We start from the raw sequence: 21,032 nt of genomic DNA on the forward strand, positions 1-21,032 counted from the left end.
CCGTTGCCTCCCCTGGCCTATAAAATAGGGTTCAGGAATGGATTTGGGACTGCTGCTTTCAGTTCTCTGTTAGGATTGCCAAGCCCAGACTTTTGAGATGCCTCTTTTCCTTTAAAATGAATGTAAAAAGGAGAATTTGAATGAGTACGGGATTTGTTCCACCATAGTGGTGTATTATTATTAGTAGTAATAGTATTGGTATTTTTAATTTCCTGCCTTTCACCCTAAAGTCCCAGGGTGGGCTACAATTAAAACACAATGTTAGAAACAGTGTAAATCAACTTACAATCACAGAAACAAGGTGGGTCCTAAAAATATACATCTCAGGTGTCAAAAGCCAGGGTAAAGAGGTGCATCTTCAGCATTCACCAAAAGCTGTATAATGAAGACAGCAGATAGGCCTCTGTGGCGGCAGAGGTCCACAGTTTAGGGGCTGCCACTGACAATGTCTTTTCTTGGGCTGCTACACACCCCTTAAACCTCTGGAACAACTAAGAGGGACCCTCTGCTGATCTTAACTCCCCAGGGTTCTGTAGGGAAGGTCATCTGCACCTGGTATAAATTTACCCCATGATGCCTCTTTATGTTCCAGTTTAACACTCACATCTTAGATGGCTAAGCTCCTGTTGCAAGGACATTAGCCTGTTCATCTCCTTGCTGAGACGGAGGCCAAAGCTGTTCTTTAGGTACATAGGAAGCTGCCTTATACCAGTGCATCTGGTCCAGCATTGCCTATTTAGTCTGCCTGTCAATGGCGTTGCAGGGTCACTGACAGAGATCTTCTTCACGTTAGCTTTTACCTGATCCTTTTAAACTGCAGATACCAGGGACTGAATTTGAGTCTTTCAGCGCACAGAACCTATGCTCTGCCGCTGTGCTTTGGAGCCTTCTCTCTTTGTCACTCTGTTTCTTCGTCACACCTGATGCCATGCTCATTCTGTTCATTTGACTTTTTTTCTTTTTTTAAATATGCAATTACGTGTGTCATGGCGATTGTTTCCATGTAAACAGAAATAAGTGAGTGCCGGGCAACAGAAGCGCAATGTGTGATTGATGTGTTTAGAGCAAACAGAATGCAGATACTGTTCACAGGGTGTTTTGACGCAAACCTCTGGTCTTCTGAGCCTTGGGTATGACAGCTATTTCTCACTCCACAGCTCAGATATCTAGAATAACACGCATCTCAATACTTGCAGTTCCACCAGCCCCCGTGTCCCAGCCACAGGGACTTCTTGGTAGCCAAAAAAGGAGCTGTGCGAAGCAGCATGGGTGGGTATCTTACCAAATAACAATGATGCCAGCAGTTCAAATCCCTAGTTAGGATTCCAGGCTCTTGCCCAGAATTGCTAACTAGTGAATGTTAATGCCAAATCTTACTATTTTATATGTACAGTGGTACCTCTGGTTACATACTTAATTTGTTCCGGAGGTCCGTTCTTAACCTGAAACTGTTCTTAACCTGAAGTACCACTTTAGCTAATGGGGCCTCCCGCTGCCGGCGCGCTGCCGGAGCACAATTTCTGTTCTCATCCTGAAGCAAAGTTCTTAACCAGAGGTACTATTTCTGGGTTAGCAGAGTCTGTAACCTGAAGTGTCTGTAACCTGAAGTGTATGTAACTCAAGGTACCACTGTATAATGTGTTGGTTTATTTATAACCCACTTCTTTCTCTGTGTAGGTCAGGGTTGCCAACCATGTGCCCACAGGTTCCATGGTGCCCAGAAAGGCTTTCACTGGTGCCCCTGGGCAGGTGAGCAATACTCTGAGCTTTCAGGAAAAAAATAGCTAAGTCTTGCCCTCCCAGCAAGAAAGTTGTGAGATAAAAAGTGCAAATACTTTCTGAGCAATTTTGGTGAAATGAGAGTCAGTGTAGTGTGGTGACCTTGTGTATTTTTTCCTGATACTGAGGAATGCCCTCTGTTGCTTTTAGACAGCGACAGCCTCAGTGTGGGTTTCTCTCTCTCTTTCTGTGTGCGTCTAAGTATTGTGTGATTTCCATAGCCATGACTAGCAGGACATAGCTGTCTTTCCATGGTATGCATAAGGTTGTCAGGGCTGGTTGTCTCTCAAATTTTATATTATGCTACGTTCCATCCCTAGAGTAGCCATTTTATGACCGGCGCTCCCAGCACTCTTTAAACATTCAAAATGTTGCCACTAGTCCAAATAGGTTGTGACCTATAGATGGTTCTCTTTCTCCCACTTTCTCCTAATAATAACCCTCTGAGGTAGGATAGGCTGGGAGAGAGACTGCTCCAGAAACAACCAGTGAGTTTGTGGCTAAGCAGTTGTTGTGGCAGCGATTTGAACCTGGGCCTCTCCGATCACTATGTCACACTACCTCTCAGTAAAAAACTGAAACTATACTAGCATTTCACTTCCTTCTGCAGGTTCTACTCTCCTGGCTGAGCGACTGGGCCCCTCTGCACCAAGCTCACCCACCTCATCTCCAAACTCTCCCTCCGTCCTCTGCAGTGGCATTTCTGATCCCATTCTGAGTACATGTGGATCTGGCCCACTTGGCAGCTCACTCAGTGGTAAGTACTTCTACAGCACCAAACTATACTCCTTCCAGCCTCAATTACTGCATCTCGTCAGAGCCCTTCCTAAATTCATTTTCCTTTCCTGCCCCAAGAAGTGCAGGAGCTGCACTTTGGGGCAGGCTTCAATCTCTGCTCATTTGCCATTGCAAAATTCCTCTCCTCTTTTCTTTGTTTTAAAAGTGATTTTAGATTTTATAATGGTGCAGTATTGGTGATATTTTGTTGTTTTAATATAATTTTGTAAGCTTCCGAGAAAGGTGTTCAACAGTGGGATGGATTCTCTCCTTCCTTGGAGAGGTTGGATGGCCATCTGTCGTGGATGCTTTAGTTGAGACACAAATCTAGATGCAAGCCATGTTGGTTCTTCCTCCACAGTTGGCAGCAGTAATGTTTCTGGAATACCAGTTGTGGGAAACTGCCGGAAGGAAGGGTGACCTTGTGTTTGGGTCCTGCTTGCAGGTTTCCCACAGGCATCTGGGTAGCCACCGTGAGAACAGGATGCTGGACTGATCTAGGAGGCTTTTCTTATGTTTGTACTTGAATTTTGATGAGTGGACCCCAATGATCAGACACACTGCCTGCCGCTGTTTATCCCTTGCACATAAACAAGGCTTGACTTACACTAAGCTTGTGCTTAGGCTTCCGTGCACTCGGGACACTGGCAAGCAGGTGTTTGGATCGTGTGAAGCCCTATAAATGTGCAGCTGCTTCTTCCTTGCAGACAACTACGCCAACCACATTGACATCTGTAAGTAGGGCTGGGCCACATGCCCAAGGCCAGAGGCAGGTCCGGAGCCTGTTTCTACTCCTCTGCAGGTGCAGGATGATACTTTCACACAGATAATGGATGTAGGGGGCTTTAGAAGTGGCCTTGTGGCAAATTATTGTTCTCTAGAAATTTATCAATGCCCAGTGTTCATCACTTTGCAGAGATACCCTCCACCCCAACAGACCAATGAGACAGTTGTCTGGAGATGCAGTTTTGTACTTCTGTTCTTACAGACACGGACAGAGAACCAAATCCACTTATGGGAGAAAAGTAACATTTCTGCTATTGCATGTTTGTGTGCAGGTCACACATTCAAATCCAATTTATATGCCCAACAAACCCCCAGACTCCGAGACTAGACTATATTGCACTAATTTGGCACAAATTGATTTTGCTTCCAAGATCCAAGCCATCGGTGACTTTGGAATATATTTGACGCTGACTGAGAGGTGGATGGATGAAAAGACTACAGGAGCCAGGGAAATGTACTAGCAGTAGGGGGAGGATGCCACGTTCTGAAGTCCTTATTGCGCTTCTGTGCTGGTATTCCAGCATCCTCTCGAGTCATGGCTGGCCATCACATTTTAGTAGAAACTGCAAGGGGGGGGGAGGGATAATCTTGACCTCTGCAGGAAATTGAGTGCATTGAGTGACATATTGGAACCCATGAATGGTCCATCTGGCACAGTATTGGCCATCCTGATAGTGGTCAGACAGTTGCATCTGGGAGTTACAGAATTGGGGTGTGGGGTGATGTTCTCTCTCTCATTGTCAACCTCTAGAATATGATATGTTGGACCAGCAATCTTGTTTTTGATATCCCTGGGTAGAGATGACGACATATAAAAAGAGTGACAGCATTTCTTGTATTGCAGGCACAGCTCCAAACTCTCCCGTCAGCATGCCAGAGTCCCCCCTTTCCCCCTCCATCTCAGGGTCCTGGAATGACGAGTGCACCATCTGCTATGAGAACATGGTAGATACCGTGATTTACTCCTGTGGACATATGTGTCTGTGCTACACCTGCGGGCTCAAACTCAAGAAGATGGCCAATGCCTGTTGTCCTATCTGCAGACGTGCCATCAAGGACATCATCAAGACCTATCGCAGCACCTAGAGCAGCATGGCAGGAAAAGGGTAGGGGCAGCAGGGGACATGCTCTCTTATGACAACTCAACAGAACAGGGTGGGGAGGGGCTGTCCAGCTTGCCAAAATTCCCATCCTTCCCTCTGCAACTAACTCTGAATGTTGCTACATGTGGGCAAATCCCAGAAATTTGAGGTCTAAACATTTCCTTCCTTTCTTGGCATGTAGCAGAGAGCTACTGACAACAATCTGATGTGCATCCGTCAAGAAAGGTTGAATTGCATTCCTCCTCTCTCCCTAGCTCTGGCTCCATTCACCCACCTTCCTGCAAGGATCAAATGATGCAGAATAATCAGATTTTCTTGGGTATGTTAGCAGTTTCATTATGTGAATGAATTCAACATTTTGGACGTTTAAGTGGAGTAGAAAAAGAACAAGCCATGTGAGCACAAAACCACTTGCCAGAGCAAGAGGGATGGCCTCTCCCCATAGAAATATCTCTTGCAAGTGTCTATTCCGATGGGCTGGAACTGCCTCTGCCAGCTTTCCTAGTGGCCACAAATGCACATCAGTGGCAGCTAGATCCCAAGCAAATGTGGTGTATGCTGGTGCTAAGGAAGGTGATCTTTGGGTGCTTCTTCTTGTACTGTGCTGAACACGAGAGTCTCACTGTTAACTGACAGCCTTCAAGTTCTACTTTCTATAAATGCTCTCTTCCTTTCCACTCCAGTCTGTTCACCCCGCCCTTGGAAGCAGCTGCTACAGCATGACACTGCATCCTTTATGAGCATTTCCCCCGGCTGCTTTCCCAAACCCACTGGTTTCCTCCTTCTTTTTAAAGCATTGCACCAGGAGGCTTTTTCAATGGCCAACAGGGGTGCCTTCACACCTGTTTTCTGCAAATGATGGAGTGCATTTTAGAAGCCATAAGGAAGAAGGCACACAAAGGCCTTTTATCAGGACACTGAACATCTGCCTCTGCTTTTAAGGAAAGTAAAAGCATCGGTAATTTAATAACCTTTGGCCAAGCTGAATGTGTGACACAGAGCTGCATCTATTTTGTTATCATGAAAAAAGAGAGACCTGAAGCAGTTTGTCTTAGTTTTTAAAAAATGTTTATTTGGTTTTATGAAGGATTTTTAAAGTATTCTTCCCAACATGTGAAGGACAATTGTTTTGGCCTTTCTTGCTCCCAGCACTGTGAATCTACCTGGCTTGACTGAATTCTTGGCGTTTCCCTCCATGCCTTGCTGCAGCTGATTGTGCTGTGATGGACAATAACAAGGCCTCCTTCTTCAGCAGCTCCACTATCTTCTGTGTTCCATTTGACAAATCCCACATGCATCCGGAACTGCAGCTTATCGTCACTTGGCACCAAGTGGGCTAACTACTTCTGAAATGCCACCAAATACCCCAGCTGGGAGAAACCCGCAGCCCAGTTCATCTGCCTCAGCTCCCTAATATGAACACCAGAAACAGTTAGGTAAGGAAAGAGGTAGATTAAGAAAACATTCGGAAAGGGACAGTGGATTGCTGATGTCTGAGATTTTCATTTCCCCCAATGAAAAGTGTTTTGCTTCACCAACTTAGTGGACAGTTTTGCCTTCATCAGAGTCATGCCAGGCTAAATGTACAGGCAATTCTCATGTTGTGTGTGCGCCGTTTTTCACTGCCGGATGCAGCCCCTGTGCAAATGGAGAGTTGCCTGTATAGCATTGAGGCTGTAAATGTAATGATGGCCAACTCATATCGGGAAGGCAGAAAACCCTTTAATACAGATGTCCTTAAAAAACACACAAGAGGATTGGGGCACAGTATTTCTAAAAGACCCAGTTCCCTGCAACACCTAGCAGCCGCTGCCTGTAAGGAAAAAGTTAGGAGACTCTTGTTTGAAGTATATCCAGCATAGTAATATTCCTGGACTGGACTGATTCTTCTAGTACAGTGGTGCCTCGCAAGACGAAATTAATTCGTTCCGCAAGTCTCTTCGTCTTGCGGTTTTTTCGTCTTGCGATGCACGGTTTCCCATAGGAATGCACTGAAAATCAATTAATGCGTTCCTAGGGAAACCGCCTTCAGACCAGGTCCGGGGACAGTCTGTCCCTGGACCTCTTCTGAAGGCTGGGGGGGGGGAAGGGCTTTTCTTCCCACCCCCAGCATTTTAAAAAACCCCGGGACAGCGGAGGACTTCTCCGCTGTCCGGGCGATCTTAAAATGCTGGCGGGCGGCATTTTAAAATCGCCCCAGGACAGCGGAGGACTTCTCCGCTGTCCGGGGCGATTTAAAAGCCCCTGGGAAGGCAGGCAGGGGGGACAAAGACTTTTGCCCCCCGCCCGCCTTCAGAAGGTGTTCCCGCCCCCCCCCCCCGCCCGGCTTCGCAGCAGCACTACGAAGCCCGGCGGCTGGGGCAGGTGTTCCCGCCCCCCCGCCCGGCTTCGCAGCAGCGCTACGAAGCCCGGCGGTGGGGCAGGTGTTCCCGCCCCCCCACCCTGCTTCGGAGCAGCGTTCCGAAGCGGGGTGGCTGGGGCAGGTGTTCCCGCCCCCCCACCCTGCTTCGGAGCACCGGGAGATCGCTTCTCCCCACCGCCCCTTGCTTCAAAAGAGGTCCGGGGGCAGCGGGAAACGCTTCCCGCTGCCCCCGGACCTCTTTTGAAGCAAGGGGCGGTGGGGAGAAGCGATCTCCCCGCCGCCCCTTGCTTCAAAAGAGAAGACCCGCTGTCCCCGGGGCAAGCTTCGTTTTGCGAAGCAAGCCCATAGGGAAATTCGTCTTGCGAGGCAACTCGAAAACGAAAAAACCTTTCGTTTTGCGAGTTTTTCGTCTCGCGAGGCGTTCGTCTTGCGGGGTACCACTGTACTTGCTGTCTGAGCACTTGGGAGTGCTTCAGCCTGTGCTGGACCTAGCTAATCCACAGTTTACAATAGGGATGGGGAAATTGTGGCTTTCTAGAGATCATTCAACTTCCATACATCCCAGTGAGCATAGCCAAGGAAAAGAAATGTTGGCAACTGTAGTACAGCATCACGTGGAGAGGCACACGTTTCCCCATCCTTGGTTTACGGGGATCAGCACAGTGGCTGCTGAACCGCCTCATGCAGGTGTGGTCCAAAGAATATAGATAACTGGTTTCCCCCCATCAAGGCATTCCTAGTCAACTTGTGCCTAGGACTCGTGATCTGTAAAGATATTGTGATGTGCAATATTAAGCAATGGCACCTCTTGAAATTTAGTGTCCATGTTGCTGGATGTGCAGAAAAGGCCTCAGTTAAAATTGCCTCTGTTTGGGCATATGACCACTTGCGCATGTGGTGTTCAAAAGAAAAGCCTGCCTGGTTTGGCCCTCCATCCATGCTGGCTTGGTCATGTGCCACCATTGCATGAACTGGATCCAACTGCTGGAATGTTACTGCAAATGCCACTTTGAATATTTGCACACAGCCAACTCCTCACTGGCTGGGAGCCAGCAAGCACTTTGCTGTTGGTTGTCAATCTAAGTAGACCCTTATCAAGGCAATGGATATTGTACCATGTGATAGGTTACAGGCATTTCAGAATAAAAAACAATGCAGGTGGATAGTAGCAATCCTTTGCAGAAAGGAAAACTGACTCACCTAGTCACAAACCAAAAATAGAAGCTATAGTTCCTAAGAGTTTGCTCACTCATACTAGTCTTGCCCCACATAAATTAGCATTTTTTCCTAACCCCCCCCAATCCACCTTGAGGTGCTCATCTGTGCTCTCTTAACTGCACTCAAATCCCTAAACAGCTTCCCATTCCACTAGTAACTTGCATCTGGCCCTCTGCAGTGTCAACCACTTGCAAAGCATTTTTTAAAAATGAGCACAAAGCCTCAAACTCCATAGCCATGACATAAGAGGACCAGATGTAGATGGGACAACCATATGATTTATCTCTGCCTTTGGCAAGTAAGACATGGAAAGTTAATTTATGCCCCTCAAGGCAGGAGCCCTTTCCTACTGTGGCACCATAAGATCATTTGAACCAGGATCTGACAAGACCATTCTCTCTCTCTCTCTCTCTCTCTCTCTGTGTGCGTGTTGTGTTCCGTTGAGTTCATTGCATCTATTCCAGTATAAGTTGTGTGAAGAGAACATCTGGTACTACCTTTCATGTTCTATAGCAGAGATGGGAACCTTTGGCCCTTTAGAAGTTGCTTAATTTCCATCAGCCACAGCCACCATGACCATTCTGGATCAGGGAAGATCAGAATGATGGCACAGTAACATTTGAAGGTTCCCCACAGCTGCCCAATGGCTATAAGTAGATAAGAAAATTACAAACTGAGGCTGTAGTCATATGCCCACTTACTTTGGAGTTAAGTCTTTTTGCACAATCATGGCTAGAAACAGGCTGCATTCATTCTGCAAGGTTCCCATCAAATCCAGTCTCCTCCACAGCTACAGTATAAAAAGAGAGAGATAACATTTGTTTCAGCAGTTGGGGCAATGCATAATATGCAGTAACATAGGGAAGAGACAGGACCGGCATTGTCTGGAGATTTCATCCAAGACACATTCACCTTGATCTGGTTCTGGTTTTTTTGTGATCCAGGAGCTCCTCTTCCCTGAATAGTTCCCTCCGTTATCTGAAGAGAGGAAGTAGGTCTGCATGTGTATTTCCTTCCCAATGAAAGATTTGCTGCCTCTACTCAGCTGATTGAGGCAGAGTGTAGGGACAGGAGCCCCACGTGAGCAGATAAGTGAATATATATGGCTTTGGAACAAGGTATTTGTGGCTATATATCTTGCTTTCACATAGTATCTAAAATCAGAGGTGAAGCTCTGCATTGTTGCATCCACAATAGCAATGGAGATATCAAAAGATGAATTAACGTATTTTATATTATTATTATGATGGCATATCGATAGATGAGAAGGATGGGGGGAGAAAGCAATTCTTTAAAAATAGAGACAGTGGGGTAGGATAGCCAAAGGCTTAAAGTACTGTAACAACACAAACATCTCCTAGGCTCGGCAGATTTTGCCAGTCAGTTTTCACATTTCCCTAGAATGTATTTTAATATGAGAAGGTGCTTTGGGAAACTTCAGCCCAGGGCTTCATATTTTAGGACACTATGCCATAGAAACTAGCAACATGTCTTCAAATGATGAATTCATAATTAAAATGCTGTGTATAGTTGATGCTGCTATTGTGCATGAGAAAAATGTTGCCTCTAGAAAAGATGTTTTCTAGAAAATGCATTTAATAATATCCCTTTGGCATCACTTCTGTGGGGAGCACACTTCTTATTTTACAAACAATTGTGGCTAGTAAAATTACATGGCACACATTTCTAAACACCTAGGGGTGTGTGAGGAATAGTTTTGTTTTTCGGTTCATTGTCACTTTTAATGTTTCTTTTGTTTAATTTTCTATTTGTTTTCCCATTGCTTTCAGTGGAAAACCCAGGCAGTTTTCTGTTTTAACTTGGATGTTTTCTATCCAATTGGTATGCAATCTACTACCTCCCCAGGCCATTAGACCCACTGAATGGGTCCCCATTTTATAGGTTCTTAGAAGCATGCCGAGGCACAGGCTAGATGCTCTGTGAACTGAACACAGCTTTCACTGGTCTCTCTCTTTCCCCCTTACTGTGACATTTCTCTGAACTGTGCATAGACTCCTTCAATGCAAAAGCAATGCCTCTAAAGCAATGTAGCTGAAAACAGAGTATGAACTTTAGTTTAATTTTCATTCAAATTCCCATTTACTATAAAAACAGAAGAGTAAATGAGGCTCATTTAATTTTTCATTCATGTTTCAAATGACTGCACTCTCTTACCTAGTAAATTAAATGTCATTAGTTTCTGAATAGATGGGTCCTAATCCAGAAATGCACATGTTCAACAGTGGATTTCATTCACGTGCTGTTCAGGTGGGGAGCTAGAGTAATCAACTTTGTGTTCAAGCCCCGCTTTGGGCAAAAGATTCCTGCACTGCAGGAGGTTGGACTAGATGACCCTTGGGGTCTCTTCTAACTCTACAATTCTATGGTTGCCCAAATAACCTGTTTGGAATATGAGGCCTGGATTTATTCATTCCATTTTCCCTTGTGGGAAAACAAAACCCTGAGCCTGCAGATGTCAGTCACTGGTAGAGAGGAAGTTCACATACAACTCTGAATGTAAGGCTTTTAAAAGGTGAGCAATACTTACTATCTCCTTTTGTGCTTCTGCTGGAACGGGCTCTTGTCTGAAATGCTGTATTCCTTACAGAGTCATTCCTGTGAAGTGTCAGAGTAGGGGCAAGGAACTTGTTCAGATTGCAGTGCCTGCTACTTTATATTATCCACTTTTAAAATTAATTCTCCCCATGTTAATGGATAGGAATATTTTGAAATCAATAAAAAAAATGCTTCCTTCATCGCAGCCTATTAAAACAAATAATGGATCCAATTTATGTCCCTAATAAAGGGTTTGCCATGACAAAGAATGGTTGTTGTTTTTTTGCCTAATCTGTTATTGATTGTGATCAACCAAAGTTAACTAAATTACATGTGTTCCTAAGGTGTTGCTAATTTGCAGGAGCTGCATTCTGAAACCATAATAATTGGACTGTGGGTGGAAGGAAATATTTTTGTTTTGACTTGAAAATATTCCCACTCATTAGCTTTTTGGCAACCAGAGAAGTTGGTTCCACTCCAGTAAGGGAAACTGGATGAAGTGAATCAAGAGAGAACCCCACACTGTACAAGTGTTTGAAAGAGGGTGGATGTCCATGCTAAAGGGGTACATGGCTTTCTGCAAAGTTTTAATTTAAAAACAAAAGCTTTTGCCAACATGTGCTAAGAGCACATAACTAAGGTCAATCATACTCATTGCCAGAGGCAAACTGTTTCTTTTATCCAGGTAAGCCAAGGGCCCAATTCAAATCCTTACACAACAGCTGAAGAGAAAATCAATCACATTGCTGCCAGCTTTGACTTGCTCAGGGTTGTGTCCACATGTACCTAAGCCAGCTCCTTCCACCTATAGAGATATTCAGTACTCCCCCCTCCCCCCTTAACAGCAGTACCCTTTTGCACATGCAAATTCAAAGCTTGAAGGCCAATCTGTGCACAAAAATGTATTTGGGCATACAGAAATCTGGCTGAAGATGGACTCAAGGGAAGGAGGAGTGTGAAAGGGAGAACATTCTCCTTCCACTCAGTTAGTGTGGGGATATGTATGTATTTATTGAGGACCAAAGATGGAGGCGGCTTACAGAAGCTGAAAAAGAAGTGCAAGGCAGTTCATGCAGAAGAACATTTCAATGGGAGCATTATCACAATCGGTTTCATTTTCCTCTGTATTTTTGTGTCAGGATCCAGAATTCATGTGATACAATGTCATGGAAATGAGAATTTTATCTTTTAATTGCTTTATTTAAAAACAAATTTTGTGTTTTGTTTATATATATATATATATATATATATATATATATATATACACACACACTCACACAATATAAAAAAGACTATTCCATTCAGTGTGAGAATTGGATAACAGTGATTGTGAATAAAGTTGATTTAGGTATGCCATGGATGTGCTGGTGTGGGATGCTTACATTTTTTTGGGGGGGGACAATACAATGGTCAATGAGCACAGGAGTAAGTGAAGTATGTGGATCTATTTCCACTTATTGAAACAAATGCCACTAACCTAAGCACACTTAACTTGGAAGCTTGTCTTATTGAACACAGGAGGGCCTTTTCTGCTAGGTAAACTGTTTCAGATCATGCATGAACAAGACATTCCTTCACACAGAATGACATTTCTTAGTGAGAAACTTCTTGGTCCAAAGGGACAGGAAGTAACTGGGCAGCTAGGTAAAGGTAAAGGGACCCCTGACCATTAGGTCCAGTCGTGACCGACTCTGGGGGTGTGGCGCTCATCTTGCTTCCAGGTCATATGGCCAGCATGACTAAGCCGCTTCTGGTGAACCAGAGCAGCACACACGGAAACACTGTTTACCTTCCCGCCGGAGCAGTACCTATTTATCTACTTGCACTTTGACATGCTTTCGAACTGCTAGGTTGGCAGGAGCAGGGACCGAGCAATGGGAGCTCACCCCGTTGTGGGGATTCGAACCGCCGACCTTCTGATCAGCAAGTCCTAGGCTCTGTGGTTTAACCCACATTGCCACCCGCGTCCCAACTGGGCAGCTACATCCCAGTTATTTTCTGTAGAAGCTCAACTGCCCTTCCACCACAAGTTCCTTGGGAATCATAGAGGCAGAAGGTGTTCATAACAAAGTTTTTTATATATGCTGGAAGCCACCCAGACAACCCAGTCAGATGGGCAGGGTACAAATAATAAATTATTATTATTTGACTTCCTTCAATACCTCATGGGTAAATGGCCAGCTATTTATGGGTGAGGCATTATGGTTTTTGTGGCGGTATAATTTTCCCCTCTTCTTTGGCTAGCAGGCACTCTGCATCCTTCAGGACAGCCTTGTTTTGGACTCCCATCAGCGCCAGTCAGTATGGCCAATAGTCAGGTCTGATGCAGTGTCACACACTAGGTTGAGCAAGCCTGCTCCAGGGTCTCAAACACATCTCCACCACCTGTGTTTATGAAAGTACTACCAGAAACCCAGCACCCTTTGTGAGTTATTTAGAACGTACCTTTCTCTCATGAAGCTCACTGCAGCATGGAGTTCGCAGGTCTTCCATCCAGGCACTGACCAGTCAGTTACAGACCTGCATAGTTTCAAGAGTTTTGCTGCATTATGTGCCTTCTGACCACACACCCCCTCAGAGTTTCTCTTGATTTAGAAAATTTACTGCTATGCTCTTATCCTACATGCTGAAATCACCAGGACTGACTGCTCTCCTTGGGATACTTTTAAGGATCGGGGTAGATTTAACTCTGCCATTTAATTGTTGCACAAACACACCCACCCACTTGACCTCTTTGAAATTCAGTGCCCTGAATGCTTCCTGGAATTAAGTGCAGCCTGTGAAAATAGCCTGACTGGGAAACCAAGCTAGCGAGAAACTGAGACTGAAACATTAGTGATGGATCATCACCACCACCTAGTGGCTAGTTTAGTGACTGGCACCCTCTACAACCACTGAAGAGTGAAGGGCAAAGAGGTAAACTAAGGGTTGCACACACAAAAATATGTGTTGCAAGGGACACCCATAAGCTTACCAGAAACCAAGGACTGTGTAAGAAGTACATATTACCCTAAAGCTTTATATTTTACAAAAAGTGCATTGTGTTTATCAGCACCTATTCAAATGAATTCACAACTGTGCACTTTTAGAGAGCACTCTTGAACTCAAGTGCCCATCACGTATTACAAATCATATTACTCATACGGAACTGATGGGAGTCTTACAAATAAAGGAAGGGTTGTAGGTCAATGGTGCGGAACATGCTTTGCATGCAAAACAGAGCAGGTTCAATCGCCAGCCTTTCTAGTTAGGGCTGGGAATGCCCTGTCCAGAATCTGGGGAGCCAATGGACAATGGCTTGTTTGAGCCCTAAGCAGCTTCCCCTCTTTCTACTTCTTCGGCTCATTTCACATTCCAATCCAGAAAAGGTAATTCTTAAATCATGAGTTCTGAAGTTACCTGAATTACTTAAAAACCAGTGTGTACTGGTTTAAGGATTTCTACCTTTTCTGCTTTAATAGTTTCCTTTCCATATTTATACCTCCATGGTAATTTGTTATTTCCTTACCTCCTTTAGTTTCATGGATACAGCAAGCAACGTAAGTACTCAGCTGCTCTGAGCCCGGCCTTGGCTGGGGAGGGAGGGGTATAAATAAAAAAATATTATTATTATTACTTCTAAAAAAAAAAGATCATTGGGAATTTATTTTTGTGAGGATGCTGATCGTTCTGTCCATAAGGGACCACTGTGGTCCTTTCAAGGAAGGACAAGATATGCTGTGCAGACAAGAAGCTACAGTAGAAAGCTGCATAAAGGTTGGTTGTTGAAGCCTACACTCCAGGGATGCCAATTTTAACTCCTTTGGGGTTTCTTTTTCTTTCTTCTTCTTAAAATCATGTGGCATATAATTTTTTTATGAACTACAATACAATAATAAAATACAAACTCAACAAAAAGAAACTAAGCAACAATTGGAACACAATTAAAAAGATCAAAAACTTTATTATTTTTTCATAGGACATAGAAGAGACCATGTAAACAAATGGAAATTTAAAAAGCAACAACTTACAATTTGCAAGCATTTGAAGATAAGAGTATCCTTTACCCTTCTCCAAATGTACAATGTCTGAATCCCAAAGGTATATTGTGGGTTTTTGAAGTGCCTGATGCCCTGGGTAAGATCTTTTTAGTTTAACAGGACACTTGCATCATTGATTTAACACATACACACTCAAAACCCAACAACAATAACATAAATATAAAAATTAAAGTTCATATTATTAGCACCACCTTTGGTCCAAGCAATGAGTAAACTGGGAGATGACTGTGAGGTACAGTTAGTTATCAAGTCCTCTCTGCCTGAGACATTGAATATTATATTGTGGTTTCACATTGCAAAAACCTGGGAGTAAAACAGGCTGCAGCCTAGTCTCTCTTGGCAGTCCCTAAAACAAACATAAAAAGCCTCTGACTAATAACTAGTATGTGTCCCCATATGAGAGTGCGCTTAGAGTGGCAATATTCCTCAATTCCCTTCCAAGTGTAAGCACTGCATAGTCCCAAGGATATCTGCTCCACAATGGCTAAGAGTGGTGAGCACAACTCTTGTTTTGTGCTGCTTCACAGGATCTGAAGAGTTGTGCCCCAACATGTTCTGAAACATAGTAAGGGATCTTAGGAGAACACATCTCCCTTTGCATGTTGCCCACATGGTGATTATAAAAAGCATCATTAGCCAAAGTGAAAACTTGAGCCTCAACTGTATATTGACAAGCTGTACACACTTAGAACTGTTTTCGCTGTATAGAATCTTGCACATCACACAGACATTTTCCTAGTCAGGGATTCTGATTCAGCCTAATCTTAGTACAAAGGTAGACCAGATGGAATTTCAAAAAAGGAACTGCTGTTTCCATGGTCATTCTGCTATGCCATCATCTAAGGCACACAGATTCCAACAAGACTGAAGTGAGCCCAAGGAGCCTATAGCAGTGAGAGCCATAAAATAGAGGACTGTTGGGCCAAAACATGTACAAAGATTTAGTTTCTATATTTAGGGATCAGTTTATCAAGAATCATTAATAGCACATTAATGGTGGGGGGGGAAAACTGAATATGGAGCTATATGCCTTAGAGTCTTTAAATCTTTTAGTCAAGTATATAGATGACAACTATTTGATCTGACAGCATTTCCCCATGAGTCTATGCAAGAATCCAGTGCAGCACTCACCTCTCAAATTCCAATGTCAAGAACTCATAAAATCTCCTTATAATACCGAGATATAAAATGCTCCACCTGGATGGATCTACATTTACATTGGTAACAACTGCAACAGTATAACACCTTCTTCCAAATCACATTTCAGAAGCTCCAGTTGCCATAACAAAGACAGACAAACCTGTAGAATTTCAGAATTTTAAGATCTCAAGAGTGGGACCATAAATCACTATCAGATGAGTTGTGATCATAAAACGACTCTGACTTTGACTACCAGGCCACCTTCTGACTGCACTGCCATTATGACTGCCACTTTACTAACCCCAGTGGGCACCAGACTGAATATTCACATACTTGGTTGTTCCACAAAGCTTTCATTCTGGCAAAACCTTTTGTTTAAACAATGTGAAACCATGATGGCCAAGAAGGTCATCAACAGTGCAACATGGCCTCAAGTTTTGAAATGAAAACTTGGAATGGCAAAAATCTAACCAGCACACAAATTCTCATTCATTATCACAGGTTACATGAAAAGGCCAACTGTTGTTTAAAATTACTTGACCAAAAATAGATTTTTTGTTTAACTATAAGAAGGTAAATTACTGCATATAACCTTTAGTTTCCTCTTGTGAATTTGATTGCTGGGACATTCCAAAATCAGTTTAAGAGGGGACCAAGTTAGATCAAACAGGTGTCATCCTTTGTTGTGTTTGTTTTGTACAGAGACTACTAATGTGATATTTTAAAGGTTAACTGTATTTCCCCAGTCACTATTAAAGAAATGGTGATGTGAGCTAGGGTAATTTCACCATAGTTGTTCTCTGCTGTGAGATGATTTAAGCAAAACTAATACTTGCCCCAAATGATTTTTGTGAATGTGGCCAACATCCTTTTGCAGAAACCATTTTACTATGCAAACAGATTTACCGGAATATTCTTCCTATAAACTCAATGTCATCTTTGATAATGAGCACAATAACAGTAAAATGCAACAGCTAGTTTTGTTTATCTTTGCTTTTTTCTATTCCATATTTGAGATCCACTAAAGGTCACATGCAACTTTTAACAATAGTGGTCATCTAGGGGTGGACTAAACGCCCCCCCCCCCCATATTTTGTTAACAGTACTTAACATTCAACTATTTGAAAAGCTTAGCTAGAGGAAAAATAAATGGACAATGACTACCCAAATCTATCATAGGACTCTTTATCTTCTCTTTCTCCAAAGTTTGATTCCCTCCTGGATTCTTTCTTATAACAAATCCAACCACAAAAAAAGATTCAATCTTCAACTTGCTCTCCCAACAGTAACCAATCCAACTTCAATAATAATAATAATAAACCTTCTGAAAAAACAAGCCAAACAAAACCAAAAGCAAACTCCGCTCCCCATCTCTATCACACAGCCCAAGAACCAACCACACATCCTACATCATCTCCTCACCAACATACTCTCTCAGACTTTTGACAATTACATTCACCTTTATGTTAAATAACCATTTCAAGAGGGTCATTGAAAGAACAATACTCAATATCAACTACTTGGAAGATTGGTAACAATCACAAGGCGTTCAAATTCTGCTTCACTGTCCTGACTGTTTCTTGCAAAAAGGAAACCTTAATCCTTTTTATTGATTACTCTTTTTTTAGATTTCAGGCAAAACAGTAATTTGCTGCCTGCTTTTGGTTTTCTGTACAAGTCTCTAAATTTCAAACTCATAAACAACTCTCCAGTTAACTTTTTGCATAGTAAAAGGTTGCAGTTAGAACTTGTTGCACACAATCCCCAATAAAGTTCTGGCTCAAAAGGTGTAGGTGAAGCTTTGCCAAACCAAAAATGCTGAGATGGCAAGTTTTAAAATGCTGCAAAAATGAGATCACCAGCTGGCTCCATCTTTCATTTCTCATCAACAATTGGCTGTTTAAGTGAAGTAGAGCCACTTGGATTAAAGCCAGCTTAAAAACACAACTTGGCTATGCTGTCATGCCAGCTCCAGTCATTTCATGAACCTCTAGACTACTTGATATAGAAAACATTACTGCTTCAGATTACGAACTTCAGGATACAGATTCATATATAGCAATAAGTGAATCTGAACTTTTGGCAATAATGGGAGACACAGATGAAACACAGAGCAGTGATGTATGTTCATGCACTAAAACACAAAAAGCACCCAGAATGTCAGACCAGGCATAAATATATATATATATATGTTCCTAATTTTTTTTAAAAAATGGAGATCCAATCTATTCCTCCTCAGTCATAATCCAGTTACCTCTTTTGACTGTTACCAAAAGATTATAGCCTCCGCGGCCCAGCCAATTTGGTTTAATAGCAAACAGGAGTCTCAGCACAGGACAATAGTGGCTGTTATGTTGCACAAGGAAAATGTGTTAAAACGACAGTGTGAAACTTTCAGTCAATTTGGTTTTAAAGAAAGGGGAAATTGCACTCATCAACCATCTAAAATACTGCTGTGTGGGGCCAGCCCACCCTGTAAACCTAGACTGAAAGGGACCCACTTTTTCTTGGTCATGTTGAGCCTAAGAGATCTTATCACAACTTAGGAGGAGAAAACCCTGAAAACAGAAACCTGATTCCAAATAGAAGTCTTACTCAAAGCAGGCTTGCAATACCTTCAAGGATACAAACCCCACCAGACACCACCACTTCCACTTTAACATGCACACATGCATACTCAAGCACTCACCATTATTATTATTATTTTTAAAAAAACCCTTTAAAAAAGTAAAAGAGGGATCTCTTAAATTGTTATTCCAGAAGGCTCTATACAGTGCTGTGGAGACTTGAGCAACAGCAATTGAAGGGCTGGCTCAGGGAGCTCCAATTACTGACCTCCAAGGATGCTGGGCAAGGTCACATGTACAGTACTTGATTCAAATATCACAAAAATCAAAATTAAAAATAACAACAACCTGTGAACAGATATGGTAAAGGAATTGACCGAGACTCTAACAGGAACCTTGAAGCAAGGACATAAAGCCCATGAGATCACTTTAGGACCTAATGAGTTTTCCGTGTATTTGTCAATGATCTCTACGCATCTACAAAAAATTAAAAATTAAAAAATACCCACATCCTTAAAAAAGCACATATTTACAAAAAAAAAAAACTTCAGCTCTCCCAATCCGTACCTGCTAAATGCTTAGTTTATGTACAGTACCCCTGATTTAGCTGCAAACGTGTATGCCTAGAGTCTCAAAAAGGAGGCTTGGATTATGGCAGATGGATTATGACTATTTAGCAGCAAAAATCCAGTTGTGATTTAAAATGTATTACAGTCAGCAGTGTAGTTCTTCCTGCCAACTTTGTGTGTGCACGTACAGAGTTCAAATTTCATGAAACTAAACACTGAGACAAGAGCCAGGGTCTCCTGATGCCAATTGCAAATTTATGTTGCTCTCCTGGACTCAGTTGCTTTTTTCTTTTAAGAACACTGGAGGTATAAAAATACCAAATAATGCTCCTGCACAAGATCCACTGGGATCTGGGAGTAAGTCCCATAGAAGACAACAAGGCTTCACTCCAAATAGGCATATATAGGAATGTGCCATGGGCATAGCCAAGGGGGGCAGGGAGAGGCAGCTGCCCCCCATAACCAATAAAATTCAATAAAAATACATAGCAAACTGAGGTTCTGCCCCCCCTAACAAAAATCCTGGCCATGCCCATGGAATGCGCTGAAAGAGCATTTTATTTTCATGAACATTTAAGCAATATTGCTTTGGAACTGCCTCGTCGTGAGTTCAAAGGCTTGAGTACTTGAGTACAAGTGCCCAGCACAAAGATGAAGAGCCTGATTTTGGGCTGCTAAAGATAGGAACCTTTCCTGTTCTTATCAGTGGAAAGAGATACAGCAGGCCATGCACCAACAAGCAGATCTTTTCCTGCAAATGGCCTGATTCTGAAAGGCATGGAGCACTAAGGGATCATGAGGTAGAGACTGATTTGACATGCTGTGCTTCAAGCATATAATTAATCCTCATGTTGTCTCATGAGTGATTTCCCCCCCCCTCAACACATCTATTCCAAGCTCCAGCATGTATTCCATGCTAACTAAAACCACCCAGCGGCACAATCCTATACAGGTCTACACAGAAGTAAGCCCCACTGACTTGCATGGGACTTCCTCCTAGGTGAGTATAAGAAAGCAGCCTTAACTGAACAAACTGAATTTTGTAAGGAAGAAAAAATGAGTATTAGAAAGAAAAAGGTTGTTGAACAGTCACTAACACACAAACAAGTCACACTTCGATTCAAGTGTGATGCACTTGTGTAACCACTACTGCACTCAGCCACCACAGTAAATTCACACTTACAATCCATTTATACCAGAAATTTTCTGCTGCCTCCTCTCTTTTTCTCAATGGTTCCCTTCCTCTCATTCCTCATTTTCCCCCCCAAGAGTGCATGACTGGATAATAACAAGACTTTTAAAAATCACACTGTGCGTTCCACCTTTAAGTCCTGGATGAGGGGCCTGTTTAATCTCTTTCAATATTGCACATATCCTCCAACTGGATTTTATCTTTTGAAAATGCAAAAAGAAAAAAGGGGGGGGGGACGTAACCCAAAAACCAAAACCCAACAACACACACATACACATGAGAAAAATGTAAATGAACAAACTAGCTAATGAGATCTAAACTTAAATACTAGCATTTCTATTCTGTAAATGCTAGTAGTATGAAAATAATGAATGTTTAACCCAGATTCCCTTCGGTTTCTCATAAATGATAGAAAGCACGTTAACACATTTCTAAACAGAGAAAAGCAATGAGTATAATTTTACAATAAAATATGCCACACTAATATTTGAAAGTAGTTTAAACAAACAATTCTATAATGCCTTCGTCAAAATGTTCAGTGTTGCTACTGAAAGAAACTTTTTTGGAAATTGCTCATCATCAGAGACAAATGCAGATGTTGCTACTGCATTGTAAACTTGAAACACAAATGCACTTGTTCGCCTACCTCAGAATCTAGTCCTGAATTAGCCAGTCTGTAATGTTCCTTGCCAGTTACCTGTACAAATGAGCATTTTAAAGTCCCACCCAAATTATTTTGTATTCAATTGGGGCTGTGACCCTAAGCAACACTTGTACTGGAGTCAATGGGACTTAATTCCCTGTAGATGTGTTAAGGAGTAAGTGCTATTTTTTTCCGCACAGAGGGGCTGTTTTGACAAGGACTTCAGGCACTGGAAAGTTGGGCCAGAATCCAAAAATGGTTTGAAGCTAGTTCCATGGAACTTTACGCCCATGGTTTCCT

The 21,032-nt window shown here is 42.7% G+C and overlaps 1 protein-coding gene and 1 long non-coding RNA gene across 3 annotated transcripts in view; one reads left to right on the forward strand and one right to left on the reverse strand.

Annotated features, from left to right (window-relative positions):
• NEURL1 (neuralized E3 ubiquitin protein ligase 1) overlaps positions 1-6,335 on the forward strand; it is a 126,494-nt gene extending 120,159 nt beyond the window's left edge. For both annotated transcript variants that reach the window (XM_082225267.1, XM_082225268.1), the window contains exons 5-6: positions 2,390-2,536; positions 4,187-6,335. In XM_082225267.1, the coding sequence (XP_082081393.1) occupies positions 2,390-2,536; positions 4,187-4,428 (389 nt within the window). In that variant the 3' untranslated portion in view covers positions 4,429-6,335. The remainder of the gene's footprint in view (positions 1-2,389; positions 2,537-4,186) is intronic.
• A 710-nt stretch (positions 6,336-7,045) lies between these two features.
• Positions 7,046-14,150, reverse strand: LOC309533718. Its single transcript, XR_014220425.1, has 3 exons — positions 14,090-14,150; positions 13,027-13,101; positions 7,046-10,641 (listed from the first exon to the last, which is right to left on the reverse strand). It is a non-coding gene; the product is annotated as an uncharacterized lncRNA (long non-coding RNA).
• Between the last annotated feature and the right edge of the window lie 6,882 nt (positions 14,151-21,032).

This window comes from Podarcis vaucheri, assembly GCF_965113315.1.
Source record: "Podarcis vaucheri genome assembly, chromosome: 5".
Lineage (NCBI taxonomy): Eukaryota > Metazoa > Chordata > Lepidosauria > Squamata > Lacertidae > Podarcis > Podarcis vaucheri.